This window comes from Hyperolius riggenbachi, chromosome 4 (assembly GCF_040937935.1).
Source record: "Hyperolius riggenbachi isolate aHypRig1 chromosome 4, aHypRig1.pri, whole genome shotgun sequence".
NCBI classification, from domain to species: Eukaryota; Metazoa; Chordata; class Amphibia; order Anura; family Hyperoliidae; genus Hyperolius; species Hyperolius riggenbachi.
This window is the reverse complement of record NC_090649.1, coordinates 39,329,151-39,347,485: the sequence shown is the minus strand read 5'-3', so window position 1 is coordinate 39,347,485 and position 18,335 is coordinate 39,329,151. Positions and strand designations below refer to the sequence as shown.

The 18,335-nt window shown below is 45.5% G+C and overlaps 1 protein-coding gene across 1 annotated transcript in view; it reads right to left on the bottom strand.

The window, feature by feature from the left end:
- The window catches only part of CIMIP2C (ciliary microtubule inner protein 2C), a 37,384-nt gene extending 25,830 nt beyond the window's left edge, over positions 1 to 11,554 (bottom strand). Inside the window, exon 1 of the mRNA XM_068279979.1 lies at positions 11,380 to 11,554. Coding sequence (XP_068136080.1) covers positions 11,380 to 11,453 — 74 coding nt within the window. The 5' untranslated portion in view covers positions 11,454 to 11,554. The remainder of the gene's footprint in view (positions 1 to 11,379) is intronic.
- Between the last annotated feature and the right edge of the window lie 6,781 nt (positions 11,555 to 18,335).

Genomic DNA, 18,335 nt, shown 5'->3' with positions numbered 1-18,335 from the left:
CAGAGGACTATACTTCACATCAGGTGGTTTTGTGGCTACACTTGTTATGGGTGTGAAGATTACAATGTCCACACTTGTTTTATGACCTTGTGAGATGGGCCCCCAGGCCATGAAGGGTAACCAGGGTAGGCAAGGGAAGGGGTGAGAACTTTGGGGGGCACCATGAATTGTAGTTACACCACTGGCTCGGACGCAACATGTTACTTTCTTGCAGTCGCGTAACTGTCAAACTGATAACTCTAAGTGACCTGAGGCATGACTCTGAGACTAAATAACCCCCCCCCCTTGCACTGTCCCTTATCCCAAACTGTCTTTCCCCTCCCCAATATAGTGATGCTTACAGATCTGTGTCTTCCCTGTCTACCAGATGTGCTAGGGCTTATTTTGGGGGGATGTCTTATATTTCTATCAGGAAGAGTCTCTCAGCAGAACATTTCCTGTTCCTTTGTACTGTGCTGATCCTGGAATTAAGGTATGCTGCTGTACTGGTCAGGCACCTGCCCTGTCCTTGCACAGCTGATAACCTTGCTGTGTGCTGGGATGACAGGACCGGTGCCCGATTGGCACTGCACCACTGTGTCCCCACTTACCAATACTGGCTGCCTCTTCCTCCTCTTTAACTTCCACTAGGGCTTATTTTTGGGGTAGGGCTTATATTTCAAGCATGCTCAAAATTCCAGCTAGGTCTTATTTTAAGGGTAGGTCTTATTTTCAGGGAAAGAGGGTATCTGTATTTCCCCGGTAAGTTCCCCATAGTGTAGACGCTTTCTGGCCAGTCTGTTGGATTTTTCACCCCACTGCGTGGCTCTCTCAGTGAGCTCACATTCCGATATTTATTGTAGACACGGTGACACAGCACAGAGATAAATAATTGAACTGCAATAAATTAATAATTAACTGGCCCTAATGAAGCAGCAATAAAGTTTTTCTTGTCTCCAGTGCTACTTGTCACTTGCTGAGAGCTCTGCTGCCCCCCCCCCCCCCCTCGCGCTGTGTGATGTGGGAATTACCAGAGAGGGCTGGGGAGCACTGCAGGAGTGCTGAGAGCTCTGCTGCCCCCCCCCCCCCCCCCCGCTGTGTGATGTGGGAATTACCAGAGAGGGACGGGGAGCACTGCAGGAGTGCTGAGAGCTCTGCTGCCCCCCCCCCCCCCCGCTGTGTGATGTGGGAATTACCAGAGAGGGCTGGGGAGCGCTGCAGGAGTGCTGAGAGCTCTGCTGCCCCCCCCCCCCCCCCCCGCTGTGTGATGTGGGAATTACCAGAGAGGGCTGGGGAGCACTGCAGGAGTGCTGAGAGCTCTGCTGCCCCCCCCCCTACCCCCGCTGTGTGATGTGGGAGTTACCAGAGAGGGCTGGAGCACTGCAGGAGTGCTGAGAGCTCTGCTGCCCCCCCCCCTCCCCCCTCTGTGTGATGTGGTAATTACCAGAGAGGGCTGGGGAGCACTGCAGGAGTGCTGAGAGCTCTGCTGCCCCCCCCCCTACCCCCGCTGTGTGATGTGGGAGTTACCAAAGAGGGCTGGAGCACTGCAGGAGTGCTGAGAGCTCTGCTGCCCCCCCCTCCCCCCTCTGTGTGATGTGGTAATTACCAGAGAGGGCTGGGGAGCACTGCAGGAGTGCTGAGAGCTCTGCTGCCCCCCCCCCCCCCCTACCCCCGCTGTGTGATGTGGGAGTTACCAGAGAGGGCTGGAGCACTGCAGGAGTGCTGAGAGCTCTGCTGCCCCCCCCCCCCTACCCCCACTGTGTGATGTGGGAGTTACCAGAGAGGGCTGGAGCACTGCAGGAGTGATGCGAGCTCTGCTGCCCTCCCCCCCCCCTCCCCCAGTGTGCAATGTGGGAATTTTGCGCACAATTTTTCCTAGTGATCCTGGGGTTTTCTGAGCGTCTGGGGATTTTGTGTAAGGCTTTTCTAAGCGCCTTTGATGACAAGCACTTTTTTTGATTGACAAACGTCAGGAAGGGAACTCTTTGACCCGAAAAAGAATAAATACAATGTATTTATTCTTAAAGCCAATGGGTACCGATTTAAAAAAAACAAAAGTCAGATACTTACCTAAGGAGAGGGAAGGCTCGGTCCTAATGAGCCTTCCCTCTCCTCTCCCGGTGTCCGGTGGATCCTCCATTTAAATCCCCGCCACGGGGGGCTTCGGAAGTCTTCGGGCTCCTCCATACGAAGACGGGCCGCTCCATACCACGCATGCGCGAGTGCGTCAAAGACCCGCGCGAGTGCGTCATAGCGGGTGCTCGTGCATGCGCAGTATGGAGCGGCACATCTTCGGGAGCCCTAGTGCTCCCGAAGACTTCTGAAACCTCCCTTCGGCGGACGAAGTGGCAGTATTTGACCGAACTGGTCGAATACTGCTACGGGGGATCCTGAGCGGGACCGGGCACCGGGAGAGGAGAGAGGAGGCTCATTAGGACCGAGCCTTCCCTCTTCTTAGGTGAGTATCTAACTTTTTTATTTTTAAAAGGGTACCCATTCACTTTAAAGACGCCTGGGAAATATCTATACAAATCGCTTTTTCAAGCGCTCAGTGATTTCCCTATACCTTCCATTGAGCCGAAGTGCTCAGAAAATGGTACAGGCAGCGCTTTTGTAAGCGGATCGTAATCGAACCGCTCATATGTGAACTTGAGCAGAGAACAGACATTTTTTGACAAACTGACAGTGAATGGCTCCTGTTTTATAAATAGGAGTAAAAAGTGGCTATCTGTTTAGACGTAGGTAGCGGGGGTTAGTGTTAAGAGTGGGGGATTAGTATTAGACATAGGTGGGTTAGTGTTAGGATAGGAAGGTGGGTTAGTGTTAGAAGTTTAGGCTCTGTTTCTCGCTGTAGGTGTGCCTCAGGCATAGGGGTGGGAGTCTGGGTTGGGCAGAGAGCTGCGGGCGCAGAATATGATGTCACACAGGATAAATGCCACTAATTTTCCCTGGCCTGGCTGGCTGCGTCTCTCTCTGCGCTCCTCATTGCTGGGATGCAGCTCCGGTAACTCTCCTCTATGTCTGCCGGGGAGGGGGGAGTCATGGAATGTGATCTCCATCAGTTGGGAGCACTTTGTGCTCTGCCAGCCAGGATGATACCCCAGTGCTCCATTACGCAGCCAATAAAACAAAGCTCAACCGCCGGCCTGTCAGGGAGGACGTCTTCTGTACACAGTTTAATGAGAGATTAAAGGCTGACATTTCAGCGAATGCAGAATCCATAAAGGGCGGCTCCGCTCATGGATAACGCACCTGGCGGGATTTACCCACAATGCCAGGCTTCTGTAAACACTATCTGTCACCGGAGTTTGCGGGGCTCATCCTCCTCCATGTCACCCCTGTCAGCGGAGGCTCTGTGTACGGCAATCAGGGTTGGATTAAAGTGAACCAGAGACGAAGCACTCTCATGTATTTTACCTATATATATATATATATAAGTGGGATTATTAGAGAAAACACCTACCCTGCTCTCTGTTTCATCCTTCACTGCTCAGCCTGCTTGTTATCAGCCCTGATAAAATCCCCGACTGAGCATTCAGTCTGGCTTTGCTCAGGAATCATTATAGCTGAGTCTGTCTTTTCTGATGTCTTTTCAAGCCCAAGCCTGCCCCCTTGTGGCTCTGCTATAGTGACTCAGCTATAAAGATTCCTGAGCAAAGCCAGACTCAGTGCTCAGTCGGGGATTTTATCAGGGCTGATTAGAAGCAGGCTGAGCAGTGAAGGATGAAACAGAAAGCAAGGTAGGTGTTTTCTCTAATGTTCCCACTGATTTATATAAAACAATACATGAGGGTGCTTTGTCTCTGGTTCACTTTAAAGTGATCCAAGCAGCTTTTATTTCTACAGTTTGTCCTGGTTTCTAATAGCTGTAGGAGCTGACACCTCCCCCCACCCTCTGCCTTTATTTATCCAGAGGAAGGTATAAATCTAATCAATTGTGATTTCTCTAAACCGTTTGAAGCACTATGCCCTATCTCTCCCCACCCCCCCACCCCCACTGATGAAAGCTTTTGTTTGCTCATTGCTATTGCTTATTCCAGCAATCCTTATCTGCCAGCTCTTTCTGTGGATGGCACACCGTGGAAATAAAGCAATAAAAGCCTCTAACAAACATTTAAATGTAAAAAGAAGAGGTAGAATGTGTTTTTTAGTAATGAGCTACATTGATAATATGCATTTTTGATGTGCTATTGCCATGCTCTGGGGGCTAAAAATGCTGCTTGGTTCATTTTAAGATGAAATGGTGCTCTGGGCAAGTTAGTCGTTTTGGTTCCCCCTTTTGGTAATCTGAGGTAGGAGGTGGTTCACAGAAGGTGACATCTTGGTCCCTTAACACCCAATTGGCCCCAGGCACCTACCTAGCTTGCCTAATGGATGATTCTTCTGTGACAGCAACAAGTCTCCTATAGCTGGAGGCTCCAGGGATTGTACAGGGAGGAGCAGATTAGCAGGTAGAGGGAAGTGGGATTAGTTAGAAGCTGTCGCATCACATTTATGCAAAATGTCTCCATTTCCATAAAACAACAATCCTGTGTTATTTAGGGCTGACCTTTAGCAGGCAATCAGATGTGCGGTGGAAGGAAAATGAGATGCACTAAATCCAGGCTAAATCCAACACTGAGCCAGGCAGGTCCTCACAGCAACCACGTAAATTATAGGAAAACCTTGGACGGAGAGTAACTTGATTCAAGAGCAAGCAACATCTTGATACAAGCACACAATGTAAACACGCGTCACGTCATCTTTGACGCTACACAGTGGTGTAGCTAAGGAGCTGTGGGCCCCGATGCAAATTTTACATTAGGGCCCCCCCAAGCACTCCATACATAACAATTGATATCATACTGTGCACCAGAACCTGCCAATGGCAACTACTGTGTCAGAGGTGCAAGAAGGGAATGGGTAGCGGGGGTGCATAGTATGTCGGTGCCGCTCAGTTCGGCGCGAGGAGAGCCGAATTACGGATCTCACCGCTGCCGCTAAACTCTGAGGTGGCGTTAAATACTATTCCCCCTCCGAGTTGTCGCAACTCGGAGGGGGACGCAATTCAGGGTCTGGCAGCTGCAAGAGCCCCGAATTACTGCTACGCGCCCCGCAACATAGCATTGCTGCTATGGGGCGCCCAGTTTTGGCGCTCGGCTCTCAAAGACGTGCGCCGAAATGAACTGATCCGGGGTAGCAGTTTGTTAATGATTACTACTATTCAAAGTATCTATAGAAGTGATAATTACCAGCACATGACCAATAGAGAGCTAATACTGTAGTTGAGGGAGGGCTCCTCTGGCCCAAGGGCCCCGATACGGTCGCTACCTCTGCACCCCCTATTTCTACACCACTGACGCTGCAGGATTGCACTTAATCTGAGTGTAGGGATTGTACAATGTTACTTTTCTGGGAAATCCTTAAAAGGAGGCAAAAGCAATCGTCAATGGATTATTATTATTATTATTATTGATTTATAAAGCGCCAACATATTCCGTGGCGCTGTACAAAGTAAGAAACAAACACACGGTACATAATAATACAGACAATGGTGTACACACCAATATACACACCTCGGAAGTCCTTTAAGTAGCAATGTGGTGTCAGTGGTAATTGTAATGCTAAACAGAGAATGATGATGGCAGGAGATACTGATAGATGTACAGAGATGTTACATCCCCCTGTAAGTAGTAATGTGGTGATCAGTGGTAATTGTAATGCTAAACAGAGAATGATGATGGCAGGAGATACTGATAGGTGTAGAGAGATGTTACACCTCCCTGTAAGTAGCAATGTGGTGTGTTTAGTGGTAATTGTAATGCTAAACAGAGAATGATGATGGCAGGAGATACTGATAGATGTATAGAGATGTTACACCCCCTGTAAGTAGCAATGTGGTGTGTTTAGTGGTAATTGTAATGCTAAACAGAGAATGATGATGGCAGGAGATACTGATAGATGTATAGAGATGTTACACCCCCTGTAAGCAGCAATGTGGTGTGTTTAGTGGTAATTGTAATGCTAAACAGAGAATGATGATGGCAGAAGATACTGATAGATACTGATAGGTGCAGAGAGATGTTACATCTCAATGTGGTGTCAGTGGTAATTGTAATGCTAAACAGAGAATGATGATGGCAGGAGATACTGATAGCTGTACAGAGATGTTACATCCCCCTGTAAGTAGCAATGTGGTGTCAGTGGTAATTGTAATGCTAAACAGAGAATGATGATGGCAGGAGATACTGATAGCTGTACAGAGATGTTACATCCCCCTGTAAGTAGCAATGTGGTGATCAGTGGTAATTGTAATGCTAAACAGAGAATGATGATGGCAGGAGATACTGATAGATGTACAGAGATGTTACGTCCCCTGTAAGTAGCAATGTGGTGATCAGTGGTAATAATTGTAATGCTAAACAGAGAATGATGATGGCAGGAGATACTGATAGCTGTACAGAGATGTTACATCCCCCTGTAAGTAGCAATGTGGTGTTCAGTGGTAATTGTAATGCTAAACAGAGAATGATGATGGCAGGAGATATTGATAGATGTACAGAGGTGTTAAATTTGAAAAAGTCCATATTTTAAAAAAGGTATTCATATTCAAAAATTCTATCTAACTAAATTTTTCACCATATATCTATTTTTTTTCTGTTACGTAACAGTCTCAAACACTGTGTGGCACCTTGAACAACTACCTCAGGACTTTCAATCAACCTAAAAAAAAATGAAAATGTATATTGTAAATGTAAAAACTCAATCTAATTGAAAAAAAAATGTAAATCATATATTCTGTAACATGTGTGGCATCTTAAAGGTTTCCAAGCAGCATTTTTTTCTGCAGTTTGTCGTGCTTCTTAATAGCTGTAGGATCTGCCATCCCTCCCCCCCCCCCCCCCCTTATTTATCCAGGGGACGGTGTTCATGTTATCAAGTGTAATTTCTCCAAACTGTTTGAAGTACAGTATCTATCTCCCCACATCCTCTGCTGATGAAAGCTTTTGTTTGCTCATTGCTACTGCTAATTACACCAATCCTTATCTGCTTGTTCTTTCTGGGAGGACGACAGGCCATGGAAGTAGGGCAATAAAAGCCTCTAACAAACATTTTAATGTAAAAAGATGTAGAATGGAATTTTTTAAGTAAAGAGCCACATTGTTAGCATGCATTTTTAATGTGTTATTGAGATGCCCTAAGGGCTAAAAATGTTGCTCTGTTCACTTTAAGACTTTCTTGCGGACCCAGTGAATTGCAGTCACGCCTCAGCATACATCACAATTAAAGCTCAACGACAAGATACAGAAATATACAAAACAACACAGCAGGTACAATGCAGGGAAGTATAATACAGCTCAGTAAAGTTACATCTATTCAGAGCAGTCTTTTCATGCCCATATGTAATTATGTAAGTATTCATCGTGTGGCTGTTCACTGACGTTACTGAGCACGACGCCACACGAATACTTACACAGTAATCACACAGAGACATAATAAACGGTTCTGAATAGATTAGCTGTTAGTTGGCTGTGTTATGCTTTGCTGAGTGCCTCATCTATTCAGAGCAGGATCATCCACCAGGCAACATAGGCAGGTGCCTGGGGCCTAGTGGATGTCAAGGCGCCCACCTACCACCTTATTTGATCTTTCTCCATTTCAGCTTACCAAAAGGATCACAAGGGGACCAAGAAATCTACTACCTTGCCTAGGGCCCCATTGCATGTCGATCCATCTCTGCATTTATTGTAGTCTTTAGGCCGGCGCACTGCCTCATGTGATCATGTGACCAGGAGGATAGATCATGTGACCAGGAGGATAGATCATGTGACCAGGAGGAGAGACAACCAGCCCTGACCTGAGCAGCATTCATGATTACTACAATCACAGCGGTAGGCAGTAGCCCCGTAGCAGCGAGGATTGTTGGCCCTTCGCTAAGCTGGGCCCCGATCTGCCATCTTGTCCACCCTCAATCGCTGCAGCACGCATTTTATGGCAAAGCACAGCTCTGAACCATTCAGTTTCAATGGACAATAAAGCCCATATTGTGTACACGACAGCAGGTGGCAGCACTGCACAGAAAGTGCTCCAAGGATTTTTAATCAAACAAGTGGAAAGGCTAATGTAAATTATTGTTATTTATTTGTTTACTTGTTTATTTGGCTTGTGTGCAGCGTGTGTGGGGAATTCTGAGCCCTTTGTAGTGTTTCCAGAACAGCTGTGTAATCTGTGAATATATCTTCCACCTCTCTGTACAATTCACAAGCTGGCAAATGATATCAGATTGTGGCCTCAATTCTGGTATGTGAGGTAAATATTTTTTTTGTAAGTAAAATACCTCATGAGGTATTTTCCTCTTTTTTTAGCAATTCTGAAAGATTTTTCTCCATTTCTGAACATGAGGTAAAACGTGAGGTAAATGCATAAAGTGAGGTGAGACATGAGGTATTTCAGCAGTAAGCATGCAGTAAATAAATAATAATCTTTAATTGTCTTCCATAAGTAAGGCCCGGTTCACATTAGCGTTTTTTTCCAGACCATAACCGGAAGGTATACTGTACAAACGGAACGGATGTGAATGGATCCAATGTTAACCTATGGATCCATTCACATACGTCCGTTGGTACGGATACGTTACGGTCCCCGGACCTAAAAGTTGCTGCAGGCCCTAATTTTACGGACTGTTCTGGTTAGCGGAACGGATCCAGACAAAAATACTGCAGCATTGGGGCAATGGAAAATGGGACGTTTCTTCACATTAGTGAAGAAATGGACCGTTCCACGCGGGATGGGGGCATGGGCCGTAGCGAATCTAGCGACGGGAGGGTGAGGGGAGGGTGCAGCGGGCGGGTGGGTGAGGAAGGGTTTATACATATCTAATCTTCCATAGCAGCCGGCGGTAGAGGCTTCCGTCTTCTTCCGCGTCATGTGACTAATGACACGTCATGTGACTAGTCACATGACGCGCTGTGTAGTCACAGCGGAAGAAGAGGGAGCCTCTACCACGGCTGCTGCAGAAGATTAGGTATGTATTGCTGAGTGAAAACGTATCCAATCAATCATTGATCAGATCCGTTTTCATATGTGAACCGAGCCACAGACAGAGCCATCCGGATCCGGTGAAGCGGAAACCGGATCTGCTCACTGGATCCTTTTGGCTCTTTTAGCAGATGTGAACCGGGCCTAAGGATAGTGTTTGGAATATTTTATTTATTTTTATTTTTTTTGAGGGGGTGAATTTGATTATGTAGCAACCTATGAAAAGTATGTTTATGGGCATCCCTTATAAAAAAAAAAAAACTAAAAAAAAAAACAGTAAATATTTTGAGTTTTATTTCTACTATTCTTTTCTATTACACAGCCTGAATAGAAGCAACACTAAAACAGCAATAGGTACTCCACTAAAAACTGCAAAATGCATAGAAATTGACTTTACCTCCAGGTACAGGCAGGTCTTAAACTGATTGGTAAATTATGTGCTAACGTGCCCCCTAATTTCCATGACAATATCCACTTTCGGTAAATTACCTCACAGATTACCTCATCATTTACCTCATGAGGTAAAACATGACTAAAACCTACCAGAACTTCTAAATGTCATTACCTCATGAGGTAATTTGTTGGATAACCCTACCAGAATTGTGGCCTTTGTGTTTTCTGTATCCACTCATGGTAGATTATTGTACAGCGCCACGGAAGATGTTGGCGCAACCAGGGGCGTAAAAACAGCTCTGCAGAGGCAGCCAGCTGACACAGCTGAGAGATTACATTATACTTGTGTTTAGTCACAGATGAGGCAGAATTAGACAGGCTAAACTCTCTAAATACACACAGGGTGCGTTTCTCTGTGTTTCCCTTCTGTCCTGTGCAAGGTCCAATGTAATGACCACCTCAACAATATTTGTGTTGGGGGCATTACAGGTCAATAGTTTCCTCAGATGTGATCATTTGACAAGCAAATTGTACAGAAAACCACGCAGTATGTGAAGGAAATCAACGTGAAAAAAAGATTTTATAGTCGATTGGAATATAGAATTTTGACGATTTTATGAACGTATCTGAAGAGGAAAAGTGCCCTAAAAAAAACAGTTTACGGGAATAAACGATAATTACTTTCTGATTACTTCAAATGTGATTGGATGAGCACATCTGAGGAAAATACTACACCATTAATGGCCACCTTTAGAGTGTAAGCTCCTGGGGTGCAGAGACTGATCTGAATAGTCAAATATTCGCTGTAGTGATGAGCACAAATTTCGCATAATCACAATTTCGAATCATAATTCACAATTACGATGCAAAATCGTAATGGAAAGTTCGAGTAAAATCTTAACTAATTCCATTTTTACAAGTAATCAAGATGTGTAATTTCACAATTTTGGCGTCACTTTGTGCCGACTTTAGTGGTTAATAGCAAAGCCCTCATATAAGCTATCGCCACTAAATATTATGGGAAATCACAAATGGATGACACAAAACCAGTGGAATGTCCAAATCGCATTACGTATGGCTGTAATTGCAAAAATGTACGCAAAATTTCACGTAATCGTAATTATCAGGCTACGATCATCACTTATTCTCTGCAAGATATACAATACGGTAGACTGAAATAGTAGTTATGGTAATTTATTTACCAAGCACTGACATCTTTCATGGCACCATCCAATAGATAGTAGGTGCTGAACCACAAGAGCTTACAGTCCAATGTCACCGCCACAGAAATAATAATTGTACAGCGCCATGGCGGATGTTGGAGAATTATAATCATTATAAGATTAAAGGCCTGTCGTAAAGACAGAGTGTGAGCTCCTTTGCTGCAGGGACTACGGTGCTCTTTGTCCACATTACAACTAATAATAATGACTACGGTGGTGATATTGAAGTGTAAGCTCCTGTGGTGCAGTTATTACTGTAAGGGAGGGTTTACACTTATCATTGCACAAAAACGGAATGTTTTTCGCATTAAAAATTTGCGTCAGTGGGAATTGCATGCAATGTGCAAATTTTTGCTTCAAGAAGTACGTTTTTACACACATGCAAAAACGCAAATGCCGAAATGTAAATTTTAGATGTTTGACTTTCATTGGTTGCGCAGCAAATGCACATTCGCAAAATGCACGCATTTTTTAATAAGTGTGACCCCTGCCTTACCTATGCCTAAAGGCTCATTGCATTCAATATCTCTACTCTAAAACATAACAGTTTAGTGTGGTAGTGATGGCAGTACATACATTACATAACACATTACCACAATGACATGATATGTAGGATATAGCTCAGGTTACAGCACAGCAGCAGATGTCACTGCCGGATTCCCCTATTCCCACCCAGCTGAGTAATAATGTGGAGCCCCCAGTGGTCAGATGGGGTTACAGCAGGTATCACAGCCTATCTCAGAATATGCCATCTTCAGTCACTTACCCAGGCATAAGAGCAGGTGGGATGTAGGTGGCATTGTTGTGGGTGATCAGGGTCCCTGCACTCCTGGACGCCATCTGTCACACGGTGACGTGTCTATTGTCACTACCGGAGAAACCCTAGACCCTCCGATGCTGGCTGCACACAGCTCTGTCCCTGAACTGACACGCAGCTGCTGCTAGGAGACCAAACACAACACAAGGCAACCAGTAACCAGCATACAGCTCAGGTCTCATACCTGACTACAATAAACACTGCACAGCACACAGCTCATATCTAACTACGTGCAGCTACAACCAGTGTCTGCCTCACTACACAGCACACAGCTCATATCTAAGTACACATAGCTACTGTACAACCAGTGTCTGCCTCACACTACACAGCACACAGCTCATACCTACATACATCCAGCAACAACCACTCCATAGCACACACCTCATACCTGACTACACACAGCAACAACCACTATACAGCACACAGATCATACCTGACTACACACAGCTCCAACCACTACACAGCACACAGATCATACCTACCTACATACATACAGCAACAACCACTCCATAGCACACACCTCATACCTGACTACACACAACAACAACCACTATACAGCACACAGATCATACCTGACTACACACAGCTACAACCACTATACAGCACACAGCTCATACCTACATACATACAGCAACAACCACTCCATAGCACATACCTGACTACACACAGCTACAACCACTATACAGCACACAGCTCATACCTGACTACACACAGCTGCAACCACTACACAGCACACAGATCATACCTACATACATACAGCAACAACCACTCCATAGCACACCCCTCAAACGTGACTACACATAGCTACAGCCACTATACAGCACACGGATCATACTTACATACATACAGCAACGACCACTCCACAGCACACACAGTACCAGGAGATATTGGATGAAAATGTGATGCAGTCCATCACAAACCTAAGGCTTGGGAGACGTTGGACCTTTCAACAGGACAATGATCCCAAGCACACCTCCAAGTCCACTAGAGCATGGTTGCAGATTAAAGGCTGGAACATTTTGGAGTGGCCATCACAGTCACCAGACTTAAATCCGATTGAGAACCTCTGGTGGGGAAATAAAAACTCCCGATGCTAGCATCATATTGCCCCTGTTTAACTCTCTAGTAAGGCCACCTCTGGAATATGGAATTCAGTTCTGGGCACCACATTACAGGAAAGATATTGCAGTTTTAGAGCAGGTGCAGAGACGAGCAACAAAATTGATACGTGGGACGGAAGGTCTCACTTACCAAGAAAGGTTAGATAAACTGGGTTTATTTAGTCTAGAGAAAAGACGCCTTAGAGGGGATCTAATTAACATGTATAAATACATCAGAGGGCAATATAATAGCTTGGCGGATGAGCTTTTTGTCCCTAGGCCTTCTCAAAGGACTAGAGGACATGATCTGCGCATGGAGGAAAAACGTTTTAGCCATTTATTTAGGAAAGGGTTCTTTACAGTAAGAGTGATTAAGATGTGGAATGCATTGCCACAGGAAGTCGTTATGGCAAACTCTATACCTGCATTTAAAGGGGGCTTAGATGCTTTCCTTGCGTTGAAAGACATCCATGGCTACAATTACTAGGTTCTGCCTAATGATGTTGATCCAGGGATTTTATCTGATTGCCATCTAGAGTCGGGAAGGAATTTTTCCCTTTAGGGGCTAATTGGACCATGCCTTCTAAGGGTTTTTTCGCCTTCCTCTGGATCAACAGGGATATGTGAGGGAGCAGGCTGGTGTTGTACTTATACTGGTTGAACTCGATGGACTTATGTCTTTTTTCAACCAAAATAACTATGTAACTATGTAACTATGGTGGGACTTAAAGAAAGCAGTTGCAGCGTGCAAGCCTAAGAATGTGACTGAACTGGAGACTTTTGCCCATGAAGAATGGGCTAAGATACCCGTAGACAGAGCAGGGACAAGGTCCTCCAGCACCCAAGGCTGAGACACCAAAGTGCGCCCCTCCATCCCTGCCACCCCAGCCGTCACACACTGATTGCTATTAGACTAAGAGGGCCACATGGCCCACAACCTCCCCAACACTTTAATATCTAGTTATCTGGCTTGCAGTCACTGCCATGTATCCCCTTTTCTTATTTCTTTCTGCTTCAAACACAATTAGGAATGACAGCTGAATGAATTCTGCGCCCCTCCTACACTGTGCCCTGAGGCTGGAGCCTCTCCAGCCTATGCCTCGGCCCGGCCCTGCCCGTAGATTGCTGCAAGACACTTGTGTCAAGCTATGCTTCACGTTTAAAAGCTGTTATAACTGGAAAAGGATGTTGTACTAAGTACTAAGAATGAATGTCACTTGGGGGTTGAATAAAACTGATAATGATGTGAGCACAGAAAATACATTTGTGGTTATTTCATTATAAATGTTATGTTATATTTGTCTGACTTACAAGTGCCTCTACGATCTATTTGTAAACAAGATGACTGAAATGATCAAAATCAATGTCAAACTGGCCAAAACACTCAATTTTCATGAATAATTTTGAACACAACTGTAAATACATAATAATAATATGGGAGGACATTAGACTATGACTATGGTAGGGATTAGAGTGTGAGCTCCTCTGAGGACAGTCAGTGACATGACTATGTACTGTGTAATGTGCTGCAGAAGATGCCAGCGCTATATAAATACATAATAATAATATGGTAGGACATAAGACTATAACTATGGTAGGATTAGATCGTGAGCTCCTCTGAGGACAGTCAGTGACATGACTATGTACTCTGTAATGTGCTGCAGAAAATGGCAGTGCTATATAAATACAGAATAATAATATGGTATGACATTGGACTATGACTATGGTAGGATTAGAGTGTGAGCTCCTCTGAGGACAGTCAGGGACATGACTATGTACTCTGTGAAGTGCTGCAGGAGATGCAGATTCGCGAGAGTGTGAGTCTTGGGCCCACCTCACCCCAGGTCACAGAGGGGGCTAATTCTTTGTTTCCTGCAATAGGGAGTAGCACCAAACCAAAAGACCACAACTTAATTTGAGATTAATTATTTTATTATACTTTACTTAGTATTTATTAGACATAGGTGATATAGAATAAAGAGATTTTTAGATAAGAGATAACACATATATAGATGCTCTGTAGTTGGAATAGTTATCAGAATAATTATTGCATTGAGGCTGGTGTCCTACTTCTACGAGCAGAGACCCACTTTAGCTGTGCAATGAATGGAACACAATGAAGGAGTTGGATGTTAGCGCTCTCAGGGGAAGAGTGATGTGACGTTACACTGGTGCAGGATGCGTCCATCACATGACTTCCTGTTTGAAGACCTTGCCAGCTTCCTGAGCTGACACATATCCTGCATTGTATGCCCAAGTCACATGACATCACACACTGACTCTGGGCAGACAGCTAAACACACAAACCAACCATAATACCACAATCCATTCCCATTCCAGGGTGTTATGAGGCATGGCAATCAAAATTAAACACTGGTTTCCCCTTTGAGGGCTGGTGCACACCGAGTGGGTTTTTTGGCGTTTTTGCAGCCGCTTGCGGCTGCAGATACGCTTGGTCAATGTATCTCAATGGGGTGGTTCACACCAGAGCAGGAGGTGTTTTGCTGAAACGCATACTCCCGGGGTGAGGCATTTTTTGGATTGCGGAGGTGTTTCTGCCTCCAATGTAAAGTATAGGAAAAACGCAAACCGCTCTGAAAAACGGCAGTTCAGAGCGGTTTTGCAGGCGTTTTTGTTACAGAAGCGGTTCAGTAACAGCTTTACTGTAACAATACATGAAATCTACTACACCAAAAACGCTTCACAAAACTGCAAAGTGCTAGCTGAAACGCTACAGAAAAATAAGAAAAAGTGTTTCAAAATCTGCTAGCATTTTGCGGATCTGCTAGCGGGTTTTGGTGTGCACCAGGGTTTGAAGCCTCGTAAAATGTCACTTTTTATTTAAAAATTCCCTTCTACACTATCACCCCAGCTAAAATGCTGTATCTAAATCCCCCAAATCCCCGGGGCAATATTGGGGGAGCGCTTCCTTGTAGAGGTACAGCTTAGCTCTGTAGCTCTTTCTCTACTCGCATCAATCCCCGCTGATTGCCACCTCTCCCCGCCCCTCTCAGTCTTCTTTCACTGAGAGGGGCGGGGAGAGGTGGCGATCAGCAGGAATTGACACTAATGTAGGCGGAGCTACACCACAAAGCTCTGCCTCCCCGGGCAGCAAAATCCACGGCCTGGAAAGTAGTGGAATTTTGCCCCTGTGTTTGGGGGTTTAGATACAGCGATCTGCCGCGGGGATGCAGCGTTTTAGTTGGGGTGATAGAGTAGAAGGGAATTTTTAAATAAAAAGTGACATTTTACAAGGCTTCAGAGTCTCTTTAAAATTATATTATTTGCTATCATTGGGATCCAGAGATATACCGTATTTCGTCTCCTTTACATATTACATGCAGAGATGGATTTAGATGTAATAAGGCCCTAGGCAAGGTCATGGATTTGGTGCTGTGTTATGGTCCTGTTTATAAACTGAAGTATTGAGAGGTCAAAGAAGGTGGCAGGTGGGCCCCACTTGGCCCAAGGCACATGCCTAGGTTGCCTGGTGGATGATCCTGCTCTGATTACAAGGGTGAGTCAAGCGGTTCTGCACAGTTATCCGTTCTGGGGGTTCTCAGGTTAGGGTCAGTTTTGAAGAGATGTTTGTGCAATTAAATTTTACATAGATTTACCTATTTCCATTGCAGCAAATAATAACTTCTGTAGTCATGTTTGACAAGCTTTATGGATTCAGCTGTTTGCCAACAGAGCAACAACTCTCAGAGAGTCTCCTAAAGGTGCCCATACATATAGAGATGATGGACAGATTCAACCAAGAGACAAGTCTCTCTCTGATCAAATGTGATTAGAAAGAGATCTGTCCACTGCCCGTACTCCGCAGGCCAATTCCTGATCAATTACATGATGAAATCGATCAGGAATCGGCAATGTGGCGCCGCATGCACCGCCTCGCCGATGTCCCACCTAATGTTTAATGTGAACGCCCGGTGCCCAGTGCACTCCATACATCACCTGTCCGCGGCTGTCGCTGGCTCCAGGCTCCCTCCGCTGCCCATACTCGCGCGCCCCATGTGGTTTCCTAGTAAGGACGTCACACACCCCCTTACTAGGAACACACCCCCTTACTAGGCACACACACCCTTACTAGGCACACACACCCTTACTGGGCACACACACCCTTACTAGGCACACACCCCCTTACTAGGCACACACCTCCTTACTAGGCACACACACCCTTACTAGGCACACACACCCTTACTAGGCACACACCCCCTTACTAGGCACACACACCCTTACTAGGCACACACCTCCTTACTAGGCACACACCCCCTTACTAGGCACACACCCTCTTACTAGGCGCACACCCCTTACTAGGCGCACACACCCTTACTAGGCACACACACCCTTACTAGGCACACGCCTCCTTACTAGGCACACACCCCCTTACTAGGCACACACCCCCTTACACACATGCCCTTACTAGGCACACGCCCCCTTACTAGGCATACTCCCCCTTACTAGGCACACTTACTAGGCACACGCCCCCTTACTAGGCACACGCCCCCTTACTAGGCACATGCCCCCTTATTAGGCACACACCCCCTTACTAGGCACACACACCCTTACTAGGCACACGCCCCCTTATTAGGCACACACCCCCTTACTAGGCACACACCCCCTTACTAGGCACACACCCCCTTACACACACGCCCTTACTAGGCACACACCCCCTTACTAGGCACACGCCCCCTTACTAGGCACACGCCCCCTTACTAGGCACACGCCTCTTACTAGGCACACACCCCCTTACCAGGCACACACCCCTTTACACACACGCCCTTACTAGGCACACACCCCCTTACTTGTGGGGCGCGCGACTATGGACAGCGAAGGGAGCCAGGAGCCAGCGACAGCCGCTGGCAGGTAATGTATGGAGTGCACTAGGCACCGGGCAGGCACATTAAACATTGGCGGGGGGGGGGCAGTGTCGGGGTTTGCCTCCCGAGCACCCAGTCGAGCAATTCGGCCCTACGTAGATCTTGCAGCATGTCCGAACAATTGATGCGGCCAATTTCGGCGTGGTTTTCATACGATTCCAGTTATAATAATTGGATTAGAAGGTCGATTGGCTGCCACATTGCCTAATGTACCTTTAAGGTAGCCACACACAATTTTTTAAATATCTGTTCAATTTAGAAATTGCAATCAATTTTTCTGACTGATTGTAACATTTCAAAAATATGACCAATGCACCACACGCCTATGTGCAATTTCTCCTCAATTATGATAAAAATGATTGGAAACTCTGAGAAAATTGTTAGGGTTACATAGTTACATAGTTATGTTGGTTGAAAAAAGACATACGTCCATCGAGTTCAACCAGTATAAGTACAACACCAGCCTGCTCCCTCACATATCCCTGTAGATCCAGAGGAAGGCAAAAAAAACCCCACCAGGCATGGTCCAATTAGCCCCAAAAGGGAAAAATTCCTTCCCGACTCCAGATGGCAATCAGATAAAATCCCTGGATCAACACCATCGGGAATTACCTCGTAATTGTAGCCATGGATGTCTTTTAACGCAAGGAAAGCATCTAAGCCCCCTTTAAATGCAGGTATAGAATTTTCCATAACGGGTGTGTATATTAATAAATTGACAATCTAACACACACCATACAATCTTTAGAGAAATTGAAGAAAAATATCTGGCATTCCGGATAGATAAAAAACGGGAAATCCGATCGGATTTTTCAGTCGAATGAAAAAAAAAGCTTTTGATTTTTTCGGGAGATCTGATCGTTTTTATCGAATCGCCGTAAAATAGGATCATTTTATTGTTTCGTGTGTGGCCACCTTTAGA